Here is a 21025-nt window from a genome sequence, read left to right as displayed (position 1 = left end):
ATACAGTAGTGGTCGGGCAGTCCGATCGCCAAACTCAAAATGAGTCCCATAGTATTTGTAGCATCATGTCAGCAGAACTAATCATTAACCTCTGTGTCCCATGCATGTTATAATCACGACATTAATAAATAGAAATTGCAAATCTTTTACAAAAAAATGATCCATCTCATTGTCCTGGATCATCCCACATTCCAATGATCTGAGCCTAATGATCCAACAAACCTTGTTTTTTCTTAATTCTATCCCTCGATTGCTCCCCCTTAGGCTTGCTTTTGTCTGACTGATTCAAAAAAAATTGACAACTGGGATTTCAATGTTCTTATGTAACGCCTATATATGTTTCACTAATGGGGATGTTAGATCGTCGGTTCTCAAGGCTTGAATATGTTTCTGTATGCTTTCCTTCAGGGGACGAATTGTACTGCCAACATAGATTGCCTTAGACAATCATATTAGTAGGTAAACCACGTACTTTGTGTTGCAATTTATGACTGTATTGATCTCAAATGTTCTGCAGCCATTGGAACTAACGTCATATGTTTTATGCAGGGCAAGGCTAACCATTTTGCAATTGCTGCACTTAAATGAGCCCCTGGGTAGGTTGGGCAACCACTTGCCACTGCCCAGTGTCAATGGTGGTTGAAAACTAATGAAAACCATGTCCCTGACTGTCAAGCCCTGTTAGAAATTGGGTCTCTAGTTGGCAGAGGTATGTACCCTGTCCAAGTAAGCACCACAGTCCTAGTCTGGGTATGTCACAACACAACCTAAATTATCCTGTGCTCACTCTTCCAGTAATTTGGCACAGAGCAGACAGGCTTAATTTAGAATGCCATGTGTAAAGTCTTTGTGCAATAAGTCATACAGTAGTATAGTGGAAACACCACAAAAAAACACACCAGGTTAGAAAAATAGATTATGATTTTATTGATCTACTGTCCACCAGGTCCTATGGAAGATTTTATGATCTCACTGGCAGAGAATATCTCACAATTAGTATATACTAAATCAAACTTCCTATTGTTGGGAGATTTTAATCTACATGCGGAAAATGTAGATAATGCTTCTACTAAGATGTTGATAGCAGACATGAATGCATGTGACCTAATACAGCTAATTCAGGGACCTACTCATAATAGAGGACATACACTTGATCTGGTATTTTCCAATGTACCAGGTCTAGAATTTCTATCCTCACGTCCGCTAGCATGGTCGGATCACTTCCTTTTAGAGTTAGAACTATCCATTTCTCACTATATGAGCATAAATACTGGGGCCCCTATACGTAGAAGGAAGTGGCACAAACTAAATACAAACAATATAACAGATTTCACGCACTCCATGAACAAATGGATAGAGGAGAGCCTGGACGAAATCATACCCCTTTCCTCTACAAAAAACATACCCCGAAAGAAATCGGCTCCATGGTTCAATGCAAGCCTACTTGAGAAGAAAAGAGAATGTAGGAAGCAAGAGAGGAAATGGAGATACACTCAAGATGACTCTGTGAAAAGGAAATACAAGAATTTGATTCGAGAATATCACTTAGAAATCAAAAAGATACAGGCGACATACTATTCTGAAAAAATTTAAGCAGCAGCTAATTCACCCAAGGAAATATTTAACGCCTTAAAAGATCTTATTCATCCAATTGAGGAGTCAGAAACTAGGGGCTCCCCACAGCAGCATGCAGAGGATCTGGCAAGTTTCTTTTTAAGTAAAATTCAGAACATCTATGTAGCCTTCCCCAACTCCCCAATCAAAAATCATGGGACGATGAACCAGGGGGCTAGGGAGGAAATCTTTCTAACAAATTTTACTCCCATTAGTTTGGACAAAGGTATTAAACTATTGAGCTCAACGAAATCAGGCTCCCCGCTGGATCCTGCCCCCCCTCAGATTCTATCCATGGGAACACCAGCATTAGGCCCGATAATTACTAAACTTATTAACACTTCATTAGTTTCTGGCACAGTACCAGACTCCTGGAAACAGGCTATTGTCAAGCCCCTCCTACAAAAAAACTAATCTGGATTCCAAGCTACTGACCAACTACAGACCTATTTCATTGCTGCCTCTAATGGCTAAACTTGCGGAGAAGCATGTACATTCTCAGTTGTCTACGCTTCTGGAAGAAAAAAAGCTTCTACATCCTACCCAGATTGGTTTTAGGCCTAAGCATGGGACAGAAACCGCACTGATTGCCATTACAGAAGAAGCAAAAAAGAGGATGGATAAAGGAATTGAAACCGCGATCATCCTCTTGGACTTGAGTGCGGCATTCGATACAGTTGATTTAAATATCCTCAAAGACAGATTGCAGGGATGTGGAATTGCCGGAGTCGCAGTAGAATGGATTCTTTCATTTATACATGGGAGGTCCTTTCAGGTACTGGATAGATCATATACCTCTAGGTGCACTTTCAGTAGTTGTGGTGTCCCTCAGGGGTCGGCTCTGAGTCCGCTACTTTTTAACGTCTACATGCGGCCACTGGCAGAGATCGTTGAGCCATTTGGACTGAACCTGGTGTCCTATGCAGACGATACGCAACTGGTCGTCTCCTTCTCCAATACTCACCCAGATATGGGTACGGACCTAGGTCCCTGTCTGAAAGCAGTTGCTACGTGGATGTCGGGAAGTAAACTGAAGCTCAACGATGATAAAACTGAGGTTATGTTCTTTGGAAAAAAAATGCCCTTAGTTAATTCTAGCCTATTAAGAAGAGTGCCCACCCTTCCACCCCCTAAATGTCTCATTAAAAGCCTGGGTGTATGGTTGGATCCCCTACTCTCAATGTCCCAACATGCCAATAGAATAGCAGGAACCTCATTCGCCCTGCTCAGGACTTTGAGGAGGGTTTTAACTATACTACTGTTTCTTGCAAGAAGACTGGTTACTCAGGCATTGATAGGTTCTCGGATTGATTATGGCAATGCCCTGTTTGTAGGATCACCAAGATATGTGATTCTAAGATTACAAAGGGTACAAAACGCAGCTGCACGTCTGCTTTTAAATACTCCTAAGCAACACTCCATACGGGCAGGAATCGCGTCCCTACATTGGCTCCCTGTGGAGAAAAGGATTCAGTTCAAGGCTCTATGCCACATTCATAGAGCCATATTTGATAATGGTCCTGAAACGCTTAAAACGTTGGCACATGTCTACATTCCAGCCAGGCCACTCAGATCCTCCTCAGCTAACCTGGCCATAGTGCCAACGGTGAAGAAAGCAAGATGGGGAGGAAGATCATTGGCATATCAAGGTGCTTTGCTCTGGAACAACCTTCCTCTCAATATTAGATCAAATTCACAAGAGACCTCTTTTAGGAAGGATCTGAAGACTTGGTTATTTAAATCTTAAACTCCTGCACGAACATAAACAGTACACTTTCGCTATGGCAGTATAAGCGCTACGAGGCCTCTGGGCAGTTAGGCGCTATATAAACAATGATAACATAACATAACATAACATTTAAAAAAAAGACCAAAATGACAAAAATCCATAGATATGCAATTTTAAAGATTTAAAGATTTATGTGATAATAGCGCATAGAAGTTCAAAGCACCAACTGCGGTTATCTGGCCATTCTCGGCTGGGACAAAATCACAAGTGCAGGCCAACCACGATGGAACTTGCGCCGGCTGCAGGGACTCACTTGAGCCTGCTGAACACAGTACCTTAAACCCCAGTGCGGGGCCTGCGCGGTGTTGCTTTGCCAGACTTCACGTTGTCCTCTGTCAGTTCCGAGAAGCTGTGCAGGGAGGTTTTGTGGGGCTTGGCGTCACTTTGCATTGATCCCAAGGAGCTGTGTGGCGAGGCTTTGTGGGGCTTAGTGACACTGAGTCAATTCTGGGGAGCTATGTAAAAGGTCTTTGCAAGACTTGGCATCACTGCAAATCGGTTCCGATGGTTGGCAGTTGCGTGGCAAGGCTTTGTGCGGCTTTGCGCCCCTCGGTGTTGAGTCTAGTGAGGCTGGCATTGCTTTGCTGCAGTTTCAATGAATACCACAGAAGGAAGAGCACCTTAGGCTCTAAGGCAGGGCAGACTCGCAGCCTATCGAGTCTAGCTGCAGATGGTTCAATTCTTTGATGTCCCTGAGACGTGGGAAAAGGAGGTAAGCTAACAAACGCTTGGCGATCACCTGTGGTGAGAAGGCAGAGTCCTTTCAGCACAGCCAGGGAGCAGCAGGCAAGCATGGCAACAAGCAGAAAAGCAGTCCTGCCACAAAAGCAGTCCAGTTGAGTCCTTTGAGCAGCACTGCAGTCCTTCTGACCGAGTCTAGTTGTAGTTCCAGAAATGTCGGATTTGAGAGGGTGAGAGACCCAGTACTTATACCCAAATGTGCCCTTGAAGTTGGAGCGATTTCCAAGAGTGGTTCTGAATTGCACCAGTTCCCTCTCAACCCAGTCCTGTCTGCCAGAAGAGGTGTGTGTGTGTGTGGGGGGGGGGGCGGTTATCAGTCCTTTGTGTGGTGTCAGACCACTATCCTTTGAAGTGTAAGTGTGAGCCTCTTTACCCTTCCTGCCCCAGCAGACCCATCAGTAGGCAGATGAATGCAGATGCAGTTGAGTGTCCTGTGTTTAGGCTGTCTGGATGAAATGCACAAAGGGAGTTGCCACCCTGCACAGACCAGACGTGGATTGGAGACAGGCTGCAAAGCACATAGACCCAAATTTAAGAAAAGTGGCACTGCATCACATCAGTACCACTTTTCTTGCACCCCTTGATGCCCCCCCTAACACCACCATGTGTGCACTGTATTAAACATACAGCGCACAATGGCGCAGTTAGGGCCAATAACGTCATCTCAGTCTTCATGTATATGTCATATAGGTCTTTACTTCTCCATTAGCTATTGTTCAAATCAGTAGCAATTGATGTTTACAGAAGTCTTGACCTGGTATATACCTTTGGCCTGATGCACTTGAAATGGCCAGGCGATGCTATCAAATTCTTATTTTGCATCTAAGAGATCATTTTGTCCCGTTCTCTCAACCCATTGGCTGCATCAACCATGACAATAGAGGTATTAATATGAGGTGCTGTATTGATATAAAACCATGTGGCTCCACTGAAACCAGTCCTTTAAATACTGTCCTTGACAAGATCTTAGCATAACTTTGCACAAGCATTAATCAACGAAATGGCCCAGTATGATCCCTTTTCCATAGATGGCTGGTCCTTCTTTAGAAAAACTGTGATTATATTATGCCCCTAAGATGAAGGAGCTGAATGCTCTTCATGCATGCCCGTGACCACATCCATAAGTAATATTAGAAGTATTTTGCTAAAGGTTTTCTAGAACTCAATAGGGCTGATAGGCATCCTACCTGGCAGCCTTACCATTGGCCAATGTTTGAATAGCAAACCTAGGCACTGTATTTATACTTTTTTAACGCCGCAGTGGCGCCGCTTTTTCACGCAAAAGCGCGCAAACTTACAAAATACCATTATATTTTGTAAGTTTGCGCCGCTTTTGCGTCAAAAAATGCCGCAAACGCGGCGCTAACAAAGTATAAACACGGGCCCTAATTTCTTCTGGTGAAATTGGCGCATCTAGCCTCATGGACTCATCCCCCACACTCGCTTTAATGAAATGGCCATCGATGTACTCCACATTATGACTCTCATATTTACTATCACCTTCTGAGTAACGTTTCTTCTAGAAGTATATTTCTAAAATTGCATCTTGTTCTGCCACCACCTTACCTATGTTGTTCTTAATTTTCCTAATACTCGCCCCTGACTGACGTTCTCTAGTCTTCTGAGCTAAAATGTATCCGATTAACTCCCCATATTCCTATACATGGGTATGATTTTGCAAATATTGCTGTTTGTCTTTTTTCGCCTTGTCCTAACAGAGTATCATTGCCCAGGATATAGCTTTTGGTAACTATATCATTTTAAAACATATTGTTTTAGATAATGTTGATTGCCTAAAAATAGTTGTAAGAAATATCATTTTGACCAATGTACTATGGGGCATATTTATACTCCGTTTGCGCCGAAATTGCGTCGTTTTTTTTTACGCAATTTCGATGCAAAACTAACTCCATATTTATACTTTGGCGTTAGACACGTCTAGCGCCAAAGTTCATGGAGTTAGCGTCATTTTTTTGCGTGAACCCCTTCCTTGCGTTAATGATATGCAAGGTAGGCGTTCCCGTCTTAAAAAATGACTGCGATGCATATGCGTCGTATTTATACTCCCGGGCAAAAATGACGCCCGGGAGTGGGCGGGTCTAAAAAACCCGCATTTGCGCCAGATTTTAGCGCCTGGGTCAGGGCAGGCGTTAAGGGACCTGTGGGCTCAGAATGAGCCCAGAGGTGCCCTCCCAATCCCCCAGGGACACCCCCTGCCACCCTTGCCCACCCCAGGAGGACACCCAAGGATGGAGGGACCCACCCCAGGGACATTAAGGTAAGTCCAGGTAAGTATTTTTTATTTTATTTTTTTGTGGCGTAGGGGGGCCTGATTTGTGCCCCCCTACATGCCACTATGCCCAATGACCATGCCCAGGGGACAGAGGTCCCCTGGGCATGGCCATTGGGCAAGGGGGCATGACTCCTGTCTTTTCTATGGGGGATGGCCGTCGTAAAAAAATGGCGCAAATCGGGTTGTGGCGAATTTTTTGCCTCAGCCTGACTTGCACCATTTCTGGACGCCCATACGCCATTTTCCCCCTACGCCGGCGCTGCCTGGTGTACGTCGTTTTTTTTAACGCACACCAGACAGCGCTGGCGGCTAACGCCGGCTAACGTCATTCAATAAATACGGCACCCGCATGGCGCTTCAGAATGACGTTAGCCGGCGCTAATTTTTTTGGCGCAAAACTGCGTTGGCACAGTTTTGCGTCAAAAAGTATAAATATGGGCCTATATTTGTTAAAGTATTAATTGTAGGTGTTACTTTTGTTAGTATAATTGCTATTAATAATTACGATTACAGTTTGTAATTTAAAATTTTAACTTGTTTTTTAATTAATTTATAATATACAATGTAGTACCAGGTTGTAGGGTATGTAGGGTAAAGGGTGGGAACTGTATTAAAATATAGTTGATTACATTTTATTGTTCATTCATTTTATATTGAAAATCAAGTATTTAATTAATTAATAATTTTGTGAATTGTTTTATTTTTCATAGTTATTTTATTTATTTAATTTCAATTTGTTTTTTTCAGTGCGTATTTAACTGTTTCTTGTTAATTATGTGGATATTACCAGTGGGTCATTGGGTTGGTAGAGGAACAAGATGGGAAGTTATTGAGGTTATTTTCTTTAGTAATAGTTAATATTATTTAATTGATGACATGATAATTACTTATGTACTTTTTAATTCTGTAGCTGTTTTGTACATTATCTGCTTTTTATTTATTTATTACTTTTTTGCTATGTTTTTAGTAAAAATTTAAAACATATTTTTAATGTATTGTATTTTAAAGCTACTTGTTTGATTTATTTACATTTTTACAGTAAATGTTATTCGATATACCATTTACATTATTTTTTGGTGTTTACCATTTTATGTGCCTAGGGACATAATTATTATTTATACTAATTTATGTTTTCCATTTTATTATATATATTTTTATTTTTATACTACTATATAAAAAATCATTTTATTTATATTATGTCAGCGTTTTTCCTATGTTATGTAATTACATGTTTTTTTAACAAAACAATTAGGAGGTGGAAGGCAATTTGTAGTCCTTCCAAAATCCAACATTTTCTCTAATGTTGCTTAGACTGAAATAGGGATAGTAAATCAAACCCCTCCAGAGTCTAACACATTCCCTTCTTTATGCAGACGTTAGTGGAAATAGTAAATCTAACCCCTCCAAAGTCCAACACCCTACTGTTGCTTGGATTGGAATAGATAAAGTTCATCTAAACTGTCCATACTCTAACACTTGCTCTACTGCTACTTACACTGGATTGGGAGTAATACGTATAATTCCTCCAGGTTCCAACAGTTTCCCTATTGTTACTTAGATTGGAGTGGGAATAGTAAATCTAACCCCTCCAGAGTTCAACATATTTTTAGTGTTGGTTAGACTGAAATTGGAATAGTAAATCTAACCCTTCCAGATTCCAACACTTTCTCTACTGTTGTTTAGACTACAGTGGGAATAGTAAGTCCAATCCCATCCCTTCTTTCCCCACCATCTGGGGTCCAACACATTTCCTACTCTTGCTTAGACTGGAGTCGAAAAATGTAATCCTACCAACCAACATTTACCCTAATTTCTTTATTATGATAGAGTGGGATTCGTAAATTAAGCCCTTGCCACATAAATATTTTATGTAATGGTTGTTAAACAATATGTGTAGTTATTATATTTATATTGGTATTTAATAATGTATGCTTTTAATTTTCTAATCATTTGTATTATTTTCTTTATGGTATTTATATTTAGGTAAATTTCATTTATTTTTTAAATTAAATTATTTTATGTTCATAATATTATTATTTATTATAACATTATAATATATTCATTATATATGGTTCTATAATTTTTCGTGTTTTAAGTGTTATATTATTGATTTTTATATTTGTATATTGCATAATGAAATACTTGATTACAACTATTCAATTTACATTATATTACAATTTTATATAATACAATATCGCATATATTATCATATGTATAAAAAACAATATTTTACCTTGTTTTGGATATTTCCTTGTACGATATTCTTAACGCATTATTTTTGTGATTCCTAGTATAAGTATATGTTAAGGTAAACGATTTATTAGACACAATAGTCCTGTGCCCCAATATTTTTTGTGCAGAATATTTTGTTATGCAGCCACACATGTTCCGCTTTTCAATATTATTCTCCCTACATTTTGAGCAGCAGGTGTAGTTAGGGGTGACATTTTTAATATTTGAAATATGATTCTCATTCAGCCAAAAGCTTGATTTTAGTACATCTGTGCACGAGGTATTAAAAATGTTCCTGTCACACTGCACATCGTGGGCCAGAAACCATGTTTTGCAGGCCCACTCTGTGAATGCCACAAAAGGTGCTGCAATTCATAGTTGGCATTAACTTTGAGGACGTGGGAACATTTCTTATACTATTTTCTAGGGAATTAAAGGCATGTTTAATAAGTCACTTAGGAATAAACCAATATACCCATGTTTAAGGGGAAGCACAGGCACTTTATTCCTGTTAAACAGGGGTAATAGTGTACAGAAAGGAAGTTTAGAAAAGGGCAAACTATCTGACTGGGCAGAAAGAGCAGATTTATTAAGTGCATTTTAACTGAGGGTTGCCCTGTCACTTTGGCCTAAACATGAATGGTGAGCTAAGCAACCCTAGGAGAAACCTGTTAGCCTCTTTGGACATGATTGTACCAGACAGTATAGTGCCATATACAATGCTGAGGGCAACATCAGATTGCTGGCTGTTGTTGCCTACAATAAACCTATATAATAGCCATAGATCTATTAACTTGGAAATACAAACCCCACAGTATTCTGGTACTGACATGCAATACCTCAATTTCTCTCTTCCAAACTTACAGTTTAGGTCTAAAGCATTGACAATCTCTCAACAAGATGCTATAGATGATACATTGTCATCTACATCAGAATATGTTTGAGACTGAATTGATCAGCAGTGCTTCAAGACCACCTGACATTTCTGGCATAAACTCTCAAACAGAGTGCTTCCAACTTCCATGACTAGAATCTGCTGGAACTGAGTATACACTAAGTTGTATATGCCTTAAGACGCACAGCAAAAATTCAACAGTCCCTTCGGGCCTAATTATGAGTCTGGCGGTCCAAGGGCTGCCAAACTCATGGTGCACTCGAGGTGGTCCGACCGCTACATTACTACCCTGGCAGTCTCTTACTAGCCTGGCCAGAGGACCACCGTCTCTTCCGGGAGGATGGTTCCTGATGGGCTGATGGTGGGCGGACTCGTGGTCAGCCATTGCGGTGCTGAACTCAGCTTCTCCGTGCTGATCATGACACCTGTTTCTGCCAGCCAGACGGGACATCGTAACACGACTGGGGGGGAGGGAGGCAACCAATATAAGACGGCTGCCTCCTCTCTGCAGCTTTGGCAGTCAAAGTTTTCTGATCGCTAAAGTCGTAATGAGCTCCATAGTTTTTAGGTGTCTCCCCCAGCAAGACCCAAACCCAGATCACCTGCTTAAGATTAGATAGCCAGGAGCCCACACTCTCTCCACATGCGACCAGGTATACCGATAGCAACCTACAGCCCTGGCTTATAGAATAACCATCAAATAATCACAATGAGCACACAATTGCATACAGGGTTATTCATTTCTTAAGTAATGGCTTTTAAATAACGTACTTTGCTGAAAGCCTGCAGTCTTTTGGCTTTCAAACCATCATATCCAAGTCCTTGCCCTCTTTTGTGTGATTTGTGTGATGTTCTCCACAGAGGTGCTAAGATATTTGTATTTGCATGAAAACTGAAAATGAATACCCTTGCCCAATTGTACCTTGACTATAGTGAAATCTGCCTCAGTGCCTTGTCTGGTGTAATGTATACAATTAGTATTTCTCTGGCTTTGGAAGCATTATCATCACTAGTAAAGGAGAGACATGAAATATTTATTTGGACAATATAGATTTAAAATCGAATATCGTTTCACTCAAAACCATTGCTGCACACTTCCAAGTCCTGGGAAAGCCTACATCGCAGATGTTGTAAGTTGTATGTATTGATGCTCTATGTGACTTTTCCTTGAGCGAGTGTCAGGATCGCCTTGGGGCTAATTACGAGTCTGGTGGTCACAAGACCGCTAGACTGGCTGTGGTGATCTGACTGCCACATTACAAGGTTGGTGGGCACACCTGCCAACCTACCACCGTCTCCGCCAGGATCCAAGATCCTGATGAGCTGACTGCCGTCCTGGTTGTAATCAGCCAGGGTGGCGCTGAACTCAGCACCACCTTGCTGATTACAACCTTGTTCTCTGCCAGCCTTATAATGGCTGTTTCACCATGATGAAAAGGCTGGTGGAGAACAAGTGCAGGGGCCACAGAGAGCCCTGCACTGCCCATGCCTGTGGCATGGGCAGTGCAGGGGCCCCCCTGCCCAGCACCCTTGAAATGCTGTACAGACAGTGCGCATTTCAAGGATGTAGGTGCACCCTGCGTGCGGCAGCATTGCCCCTGCTCAATTATGAGCCGGGTACACTCCACCAGTCAGCCCAATGGGATAGTTGTAATGGGGCCTGGTGTGGGAAGACTGCCAGCACCACTGCGGTCTCCTTGACAGGAGTTTGGCAGACAGATGTTTCCGTCTGCCAAACTCAGAATGACCCCCTTGTGTCTGCATCATTGTTAAACATCATGAAAATAAATGAGAAAGGACACTGCTGGCATACCTCATAATTGTCTGTATTCACAGTGCTATCTTTGTCATCTGCTTTTTCTTGAACACTTTCCACATTCCCCATATTCGTTTAGCTGTGAAGAGAAAACAATTACATTTATTGTGAATCTGAAGCAAAGTATATTGTCATATAAAGGCAAACAAGAGTCTGAATCATCCTAGGTGCACACATGATACATAGAGAAGTATTTAGAGAGACCAGAAAAGCACAGCATCTTAGTAGATATGGTACTATTCTGTTCTCTCCCGTTCACGCAATGCAGAGCAGCAACTTTACTTGCTGCGCTGCATTTTGTGATTTTTTATAAATCAAGGTCCTAATCTCTACTCACAGTTAAAGACAAAACATTGTAAGTGACCTCAGAAGGAGCAGACCATTAAAAACCTTTCAAGAACATCTCATGAGAATTTTTTGAAAAAGACTCAACACTTTTGACATCTTATTGCATATCAGTACACACAAGTAATGTCCTGCTATGTTATGAGTTTTGTTATGCTAAGTTATGTTGCATTATGGTATGGACTGGTATGCCAACTGATTTTTACTCTGATGATACAGAGACCACCAGGAAAATGGCTGGTTATTCAACTCCCGCCGGACTGGATGTAGAAAACTCCAGCCCAGCAGGCCACATTAAAGCGGTGGGACGGGCGGGGAAGCGGCGGTTTGGCAGTGGCCAAACCACGGCGGCCATAATATGGCGGCCTTCACCGCCGGTCCCGCAGTGGTGATACCGCCACCTCTGCCCTTTTGGTCCATGGACCACGAGGGTCATAATGAGGACCTATGATCTTATCTCTCTCGGACGACATCAAAAGTGGATTTGAGGTCTCTGAGATGAACCAAGGGGAGATAAGGGAGGCTTGTGAAGGTTAAGGTTTGGAAAAGAAATTTGACCTCTTGACGATTAGAACTCAGGCTCTTGAAGAGTCAGTTGGTGCTACGAAGGAGGAACTGAGGAAGAATAAAGATGAAATTCAATTTCTAAAAGGGAATGAGCAGGATTTGCAAAATAAAATGGAACAATTTGACAATATCTCCAAAAGGAATAGTTTGAGAGTTTTAAATGTACCTGAGGGAGTGGAGGGGGAAGATCTTAAAACACATGTAGTGTTTCTCTCATCAGGACAGCAGTCTCGTTGGAAGAGAGTAAGTAAGAGATTGCAAAGGATATCCAGAGGATTTATAGAGACCCGTTTAGGAGAAACCCCAACAGTAAAAAGCCCTGTAAACTCTTGCTAAATTTCCAAACTTATGTCTTAAAAGAGAAGATACTGACAAAGGCGTTAAAAATGAAAAAACTTAGAAGAGAGGACTTCTCTTTCGAGATTAGGCCGGATCTATCAAGGGTAATCATAAATAAACAGTGGGAGTTGGGGAGACGTCTGGAAGAATAAAAAAAACTAGGTGCATCGGCCGAACTTAAATTTCCGGCCTCCCTTTGAGTAATGCATAACAACAAGATGTACAATATTAGAGATCAGAAAGCAGCGGATGAGTTGCTCAAGGTTATTAAGAGCACATGTGTCGATAAATGAAGGGCTGGCTTGTGTAAGGATGGATATGGCCGAGAAACCCATAGACACTCTAAAATCGGACTAACATCAGTCCACAACGGCAAGGGGGTTCTCCAAGGCTTGGGGGTGGGGGCACAAAGAGGGAAGTTGGGGGGGAAAGGGTGGGGAGCATGTGGGAAAATTAAGAAAAAACCTCATACACCTCAGTCAGTCCTTTGCTAAATGTAATAGATGGATTATATCGGTGGACGCCAGGGAGACAGGAATAGAGTAATCCAAATTAAGTCTTGGAATGTTACTGGTCTGTGAACCAAAAGGAGAAGTGATAAGATTTTGCCGTATTTGAGGGACTCTCTAGCCCACATACTAATCCTGCAGTAAACTCACTGGACCAGAGCAGAATGTACAGAATTGTTTATGGCCCCACAATTGGTTCAATATTATGTCTGTATGGAGCATAACTTTAATACTAAGGGGTTGCAATTCTGATCAAACAACAGGTCAATGCTGTGGTTTTGGAGGTGGTGTCGGATAAATTGGGAAGGACTATTATAGCTAAACTATAGGTATGTGGTAGGAGACTTTTGTTGGTAGGATTTTATGGTCCAAACCGTGACGACACAGAGCCACTTAGAATAGTTTTTTCTCATCTATTGGATTTTCTTGATCCAGTCCTTATGGCTGGTGACTTTAATGTGGTTTTGGACAACAAATTAGATGAGCAACAAAATGCAGATCAATAGGCACGCCAAAATCACAGCATTATCTGAAGGGGATGATAAGGGAACTCAGGCTGTGTGATCTGTGGAGGCAGAGAGCCAGTGTGAAACAGGGGTTCTTTGCAGGAATAGAAAATATGGCTGTGCCTCCCGGATTTACTATTTTTCAGTCCATCGGGTGTTGTGTGATTTAGTTGAAGACATAGCTTATTCAGTAGCTCACCTATCGAACCATGTGGCAGTAGTAATAAGAATTGCTATTTTTCAGGAAGGAGGAGTCAGGAGATGGACTTTAGATAACATGTTATTGTTGGATAGCGATGTTATCTCTCAACTGCGCATAAAGACAGAGGAGTTTTTTAAGGTTAACCTGGGGTCTGCCCGTATGACCGTGGTGTGGGACACTTTGAAGGCTGTTATCAGGGGGAAGATTATGAGTCTCACAAGCCATAGGAACAAACAGTATAGGAATTAAATAAGCTTTTAGAACAAGAACTTCTAAAATGTGAGGGACAATTACCGATGAATACAGAGGGGGAGGATAAGTATGGTTTGGGGTATTGTCAGGAATCCCCAAGGTGCCTCCTGCATTATCTGTCAGCATCCCCAGGGATTAGGGTTAAATCATATCTCTGTTCTTGGTTAAACCTTCATGTTTCAAAGTAAATATAATGTGCTGTGTTACACAATTGGTTTTATCAATGCTTGTTTTACCAGTGCATGTTTGCTAATGTGAGCAGGTATAAACATGTGCTTCTAATTGGGTGTGGTGTACACATGTGCTTCTAATTGGGTGTGGTGACTCATCCACATGTGGAAACTCAACTGCTTTCCTGATTGGCTATAAATAGCAGAGTGAAGCATGCCTCCATGCTTGGCTTTGCTTTGGCTTCCTGATCTCAGCATCTGATTTGGCAGTCCAGCCCCTGCTGTCATCCTCGTATTCAGGACTTCTGAGGCAATTCTTTTCTTCGCTGACACCAGGCATTCCTCCACACTCCAGAAAAGACTACAGCTAAGTGACTAGTATTCTCCACGGAGTTTGTTCTTTGAGCGCCGCGCTTTCCTAGAACAGATCGTGTATTTCAGACCTTGTATTTTGGCAGATTGCTTATCTTGAAGAGACAAATGCATTTCTGAACATTCTACATTATTATTGTAGTTACTTGCCTAAATGTGCCTCCTCAGGAAATCTGCTTGAGCTCAAGTACTACAAAAAGTGACAGTGCAATTTTAAAAGAGCATTTACATGACTTTTCTTTCTCTAATAGCATATCTCTTGGATTTAAGTTGTGTCATTCAAGCCTGTGTTTCAGATTTGAGGAATTTGCTTTTGAAGGGTTTTTCACACACACAGTAAAACCAAACCAAACTGTGCCACCCTAACTGTTTAAACTCAGAGTGGACATTTGTATTTCTTCGATTGTTTTTGTTCATTTTAGTTTAACCCTATGCATGCAGGAAAGTTATACATGATATAATTAATGCCCTTGTTTGCCTTTCTGGTGCATGATAAGTACAACCGCAGTTTTAATTGCACTGTGCAACAGTAAATCTCTATGAAGCCAGCCCTAGTGTTGCAGTACTTATTGTTATGGTACTCAGTTTGGGTTTTTGGTAATGCAGTTTTAGTAATTTTGCCAACAGTTATTATTAGCCAAGAAAAGTGCTGGAGCATCCCAGTATTCTTCTACTGCTCCTGTGCCCATATCAGAAAGAGAGATTCAGTTTCAAGGACGTTGAGAGCACTAACTCTACTATCACTCTGTCAACAAAGACCTGCCCCCCGAAGCTGCAGGGAGCCTGGCTGGACTGGCAAGACGTGGCAGTGTTTTGTCTCTTTCTCTTTCACTTCCCCTTTCCTTTTGGGACACCTGCCGGAGTTTCTGTGTCCACCAGGAAGTGCTGAGAGGTGTTCCATGAGGTCGGGGAGCATACCATCGCCCCTGCTGACATCCTGCTTTTCAGGTGAGTGGCTCTGTCTCAACAGGAATAGGGTAAGCCAGGTGAAGCAGGAGCTTGAGGAAGTATTACAAATGAGTTGCAAAGAGATGGGAATCAAGCAGATCTAGCTCATTTTGAGTACAGGGAAAGTGCAGGAACATTGTTAGCCTGGAAGAACAAGAGGGACCAAGAGCAGAATTACATTAAAGAAAATGTGTCTCATCAGTTAGGAGAAAGGGTTACTAGTTGTGCGGGTATAGAGAAAGCTTTTCAGAGGTTCTTTACTCAACTTTACACAGAGGAGTTGAAGATGGGGGAGGAAGAGGAGGAGCCTGTCTTGGGATGGACACCCCGCCTAATCTTACACAGGAGGAGCAGATCCCTTTGAATAAACCCATTACTCAGGGTGAGATAAGAGTAGCTCTGAAAGAAAGTAGGGGAGGGAAAGACGGATTGAACTGTATCCCGGTGGAACTTTATAAAGCTCTAGGGAGTCTATAGTACCTGTCATTTCATAATTGTTTTCAGAAATCTTTGAGGAAGGAGTGCTGTTAACAACTTCCTAGAATGAGGCAATTATCTCACTGATTTTGAAGCCAGAAAAGAGACTGACTCTGTGTGAATCGCATAGGCCACTGTCTTTGCTAAAAAGTGACTATAAACTATTTGCCAAAATACTGGAAGACAGGTTATGTGTAGGGGTGAATGGTTTGATACATCCAGACCAGAAAGGGCTTATTAGAGGCAGATTCTTACATTAATTAACTTTCAACTTGATTGAGGGTGATATATTTGGCCACAACTTATGGTGCCCTTTAGTTGTTATAACTTTGGATGCAATGAAGGCATTTGACAGAGTCAATTGGGAATATTTAAACATGATCCTTAAGTTGAATAACTTAAGTGAGAAATTCTGCAGGGCTATTGGTCTTATTTATCATGTCCCCTCTGCTAGAGTATTGGTGAATGGCAATCTTACTATGCCCTTTAGGACAACCAGAGGTACTAGGCAGTGCTGTCCCCTATCTCCTTTACTGTTCAGTCTGTATATTGAACCCTTTGCCAGAAAGATTAGGCAGAATTCTGTAATATCTCCTTTTTGCCGCAAGGGATGGGAGAGAAAGGTCGCCCAATCTTTTGGTGTACACCTCTGACCTATCCACAGCTCTCCCTACAGTACTGGACATTGAAGAATTTTGGCAACATTTCTGGATATTATGTTAATGTTGGGAAAACAGAGGTAATGGCTTGTAATCAGAAGAGGGACCACTAGCAGAAAAAAATTGAAATGAGATATAGTAGAATGATTGTGCAGGACATTGAACAGATCTCAGTGGTGAATTAAAGGAAACTACTGGGAGAATGCAGCAAGTAAAGGCAAGGGTGAGTTCATCTTCCCCTGACAATATTAGGAAGAGTCAGTCTGGTAAAAATGGTAATCCTGCCTAAACTGAACTTTATATATAACTCTATTCCACTACAAATGAATTTAGGGCCATATTTATACTTTTTGAAGCAAAACTGCGCTAACGCAGTTTTGCGTCAAAAAAATTAGCGCCGGCTAACGCCATTCTGAAGCGCCATGCGGGTGCCGTATTTATTCAATGACGTTAGCCGCCGGCGCTGCCTGGTGTGCGTGAAAAAAAACGACATACACCAGGCAGCGCCGGCGTAGGGGGATATGGAGCTTGGGCGCCAAAAAATGGGGCAAGTCAGGCTGAGGCAAATTTTTCGCCTCAACCCGATTTGCGCCATTTTTTTCTACTCCCAACCCCCATAGAAATGACTCCTGTCTTAGCAAAGACAGGAGTCATGCCCCCTTGCCCAATGGCCATGCCCAGGGGACTTTTGTCCCCTGGGCATGGTCATTGGGCATAGTGGCATGTAGGGGGGCACAAATCAGGCCCCCCTATGCCACAATTTTTTTTTTTTAAATCACTTACCTGAACTTACCTTAATGTCCCTGGGATGGGTCCCTCCATCCTTAGGCGTCCTCCTGGGGTGGGCAAGGGTGACAGGGGGGGTCCCTGGGGGCATGGGAGGGCACCTCTGGGCTCCTTCCGAGCCCACAGGTCCCTTAACGCCTGCCCTGACCAGGCGCTAAAAAACGTCGCAAAAGCGGGCGTACGTAATTTTTTTTGACCCGCCCACTCCTGGGCGTGAATTTTGCCCGGTAGTGTAAATACGGCGCACATGCCTCGGAGTCAATTTTTTAGACGGGAACGCCTACCTTGCATATCATTAATGCAAAATAGGTGTCCACGCTAAAAAATGACGCAAACTCCATGGACTTTGGCGCTAGACGCGTCTAACGCCAAAGTATAAATATGGAGTTAGTTTTGCGTCGGAATTGCGTAAAAAAAAACGACGCAATTCCGGCGCAAACAGAGTATAAATATGCCCCTAAGTGTATATAGATAAATTTCAAGAAGCTATAAATTAATTTGTATGGACTTATAAATGTCCTAGGATTTCATGGAAAAAGCTGTGCAGAAGGAGAGAAAAGGGGGTGCCTGGCCCTCCCAGATCTACAATATTATGCATGGGCAATCTAACTTAAAAATTCTAGGAAGCTCTTCACCTCCCCAGATTCCTCAGCGATCATATTTAAGGCTATGATAGGCACTGTAAAAGGGTCAGGCAAGCATTTCTTATACAAATTTGGAGACCCAATTAAAAAAAAAAAGGTAACATTGAAAGTACTACAAGATGTGTCAAGGGTTTGGTATAAATTAAGACAGGAAATGAAGGGTGATTTTTACAGTCACTGCGCCCGCATTTGGGAATTCCCCAGGCACCCCCCCATTGTTTTGATGATGTATTAGCTCTGCCAATTAGGAAGGCAGGTATAGAATATTGGTGGATCTCTTTAGGGATGGATCCCTACTTTCTTGGGAAAAGCTAATGGAAGTAACAGGGGGAATTTATCCAGGTTGAATTACAACCAGCTGAAAGGTTGGTCACAGGTTATTTGTGTGAATCTGGTATCAATCAATCACCTGGAAGATATATTACTTAGAAAATCCTCTAGCTCTAAGAAGGTATCAGTCTGGTACTGGGAAATCTTAGACGTATTGGATGGTGACTTTAAGTTGGGAGAAGTTCTTTGGGGAGATAGCATGCCTCAAGGGCAGTTACAAGAGTGGTGGACAGTATCAAAGGGTACTTTGTTTGATGTAGTGAAACCGGCCTCATTAAGGAAAAATCATCTCTTTTGCAAACATAGAGCCTATCTGTCCCCATACAAGCTTTTGCAAATGATGAAAAGGGGAGTGGTTAATTGTGTTAAATGTGGGATTCAGGGTGCAACAGACATTCATATGTTCATGGAGTGTCCAACAGTTTATCCGTTCTGGGAACAAGTGTGTAAAACAGTTTCAAGTATCTTGAGACAAGACGTTATGGGAAGCCTTCTTCTGATTACTTTTGGGCAATTTGAGGAATCCGGAGAGAGGAGTAGAGATGTGAAGAACTTGCTCTTCTTCTCTAAACTGCTGGCCAGAAGGGAAATTTGCTGGAAATGGGTGGCAGAGATGCCCCCATGCAAAACGATTGGCTCAGTTCTCTTTTCAATAATTTAAAAATGGATATGGCTGTGGGAGTTTCCAAAAAGAAAAACAAAAGATTGTGGTAACCACTGGTGGAGTGGAGGGGATACCATGGGTACCGGTATTAACTAGGTTTGGGTGTTATATGCAGTCCAATAATTACACACCATTCTACTCCATCCATGGCGGCTACTATCCCTCCCTAAGAGGGCTAAGTGAGAGAGACTCTGCCTCCCTTGCATCGGTCACCTCCGTACAAGAGAGGGTGCAAAAGGTTAAGGCACGGAGATGGCTTGGAGTCTGTGGTGAATGCGGACAAAATAAAGGAATGGGCCTGCCCAAGCCTACTAAACAGAGAACTTTGGAGGGAGACCAGACCTCTGGAGTCATTACAGGAGGGGGCGCCATTTGGAGACTTGATGGGAAAGGCCCTGATGTCAGCAAGGGGTGGAGCTGAGGCCTGCAGAGCAGATGAGGCAAGAGTTTTTTGGGTGACACCATTTTGAAATGTCCAAATAGGCTGTGTAGGAAGGTTGGGGCAGGAGCAGAGAGATGATGTGGCACCCCAGGATATGCCAGAGTTGCCTCTCTGTTGGGACCTCCTACCCCAACTAAAAGGTATTGCACAAGGGGTAGAATTCTCTCTTGATTGGACTTTCTGTGGAACACTGGGACTGGAGGCAGCAGCCTTGGCCAATTGGAAGGAAGGATTGAAGACCCTGACTTTAGTTGACCACAGGACCAGTGGGGTTCTCCACAGGACCAGGGAAGCTGGTTCACTTAACCCCCTAAAGAGTAAATGGCATAAGGAATGGCTTCTGTTCAAGGAGGAGAGAGGCCCAGAGGAAACCAAGGAAAAAAGGTGGCATAGAAAGCCAGTGAAACCAGCTCCCTGCAAGGTTTTTCTCCTTTGAGGCAAGGAGGCCTAACGAAAGTGCTCCAGGTTGCTAGGGCTTACCACCGAGAGCAAAACAAGGCCAAGATCACTCAAAACAGCCCAACACGTCCAGAGATATCAGCAGAAGGATTTTGATCTTTGACCTCAATGTGATGCCGGTGCCCAGGGAGCTCTGCTGCTCAGCTGATTTAAACCCCCCCCCCCACCCCTTGGGAAGGCTAGGATCTGGGGGTCCCTGCGAGAATTGGTGTTTTTGTGCCTGAAGGGGCTGTGCATGGGATTCCTCCACAATGTTCAGTGGGCCTGGGGACTCTATCTCCTATTCCACTTTATGTATTGGGTCCCGGGACACCAACTCTGGGTCCCCTATCGTGGCAAAGGCAGGAAGGCACTGTGGCACTTCCCCTGCATGAGGGAAGGAGGAAAAGTGGCCCAGTATCCCATCCCTGTGTCTGTGACAAAGCAGAGGTTAGGGGAGTGCTACTGCGGTCCACCGAGATGTGGTTGGCCTGCCCTGCTCTCCGTGTCTGGAAGGAACAGGAGGTTGCCACAAGCTGTGCGGGCAAGGAACTGGGGGGCAGCCAGGAGTGCGCTCCCTGGGCTGCTCCTAATCATAAGTAGTATGTGGTGTTCCTGGGTTTGACCAGGCACCCCAAGGAAAACAAAAGGTCACGTGGTGTGCGGCCATGTAGCAGAAGAAAACAATAGAGACAAGGCAGCAGCTCTCACCGAAGCACTGGGAGAGCCGCTCATCAGTTATTCACTCGCTTGTGAGGAGCACCCCATAATGCCCTGCTGGGCTTGTCCACTTGGGACTGTTTGATCCACTGTGGTGGACTCAAGACCCCTAAGCCATCACCAACATGCCCGAACAGAGTGAAGGGGAGCTGCAGGAGTGGTACAAGCTACCCCAATGTATCTCAGCAATTCTGACCCTAGGTTGGAAGGATCACAGAAAAGATGACTACCCTTGGATATCTTTCAAGAGCTAAGCACTCCCCATGCAAAATGCA

General features: G+C 42.9%; 1 protein-coding gene across 6 annotated transcripts in view; it reads right to left on the bottom strand.

Moving 5' to 3' along the window:
* The window catches only part of BCAS1 (brain enriched myelin associated protein 1), a 364378-nt gene that overhangs the window by 277512 nt on the left and 65841 nt on the right, over positions 1-21025 (bottom strand). For all 6 annotated transcript variants that reach the window (XM_069243624.1, XM_069243621.1, XM_069243622.1 and 3 more), the window contains exon 2: positions 11378-11459. In XM_069243624.1, coding sequence (XP_069099725.1) covers positions 11378-11449 — 72 coding nt within the window. In that variant the 5' untranslated portion in view covers positions 11450-11459. The remainder of the gene's footprint in view (positions 1-11377; positions 11460-21025) is intronic.

The sequence above is a fragment of the Pleurodeles waltl genome, chromosome 7 (genome assembly GCF_031143425.1).
Source record: "Pleurodeles waltl isolate 20211129_DDA chromosome 7, aPleWal1.hap1.20221129, whole genome shotgun sequence".
NCBI lineage: Eukaryota > Metazoa > Chordata > Amphibia > Caudata > Salamandridae > Pleurodeles > Pleurodeles waltl.
This window is presented reverse-complemented; position numbering and strand designations above follow the sequence as displayed.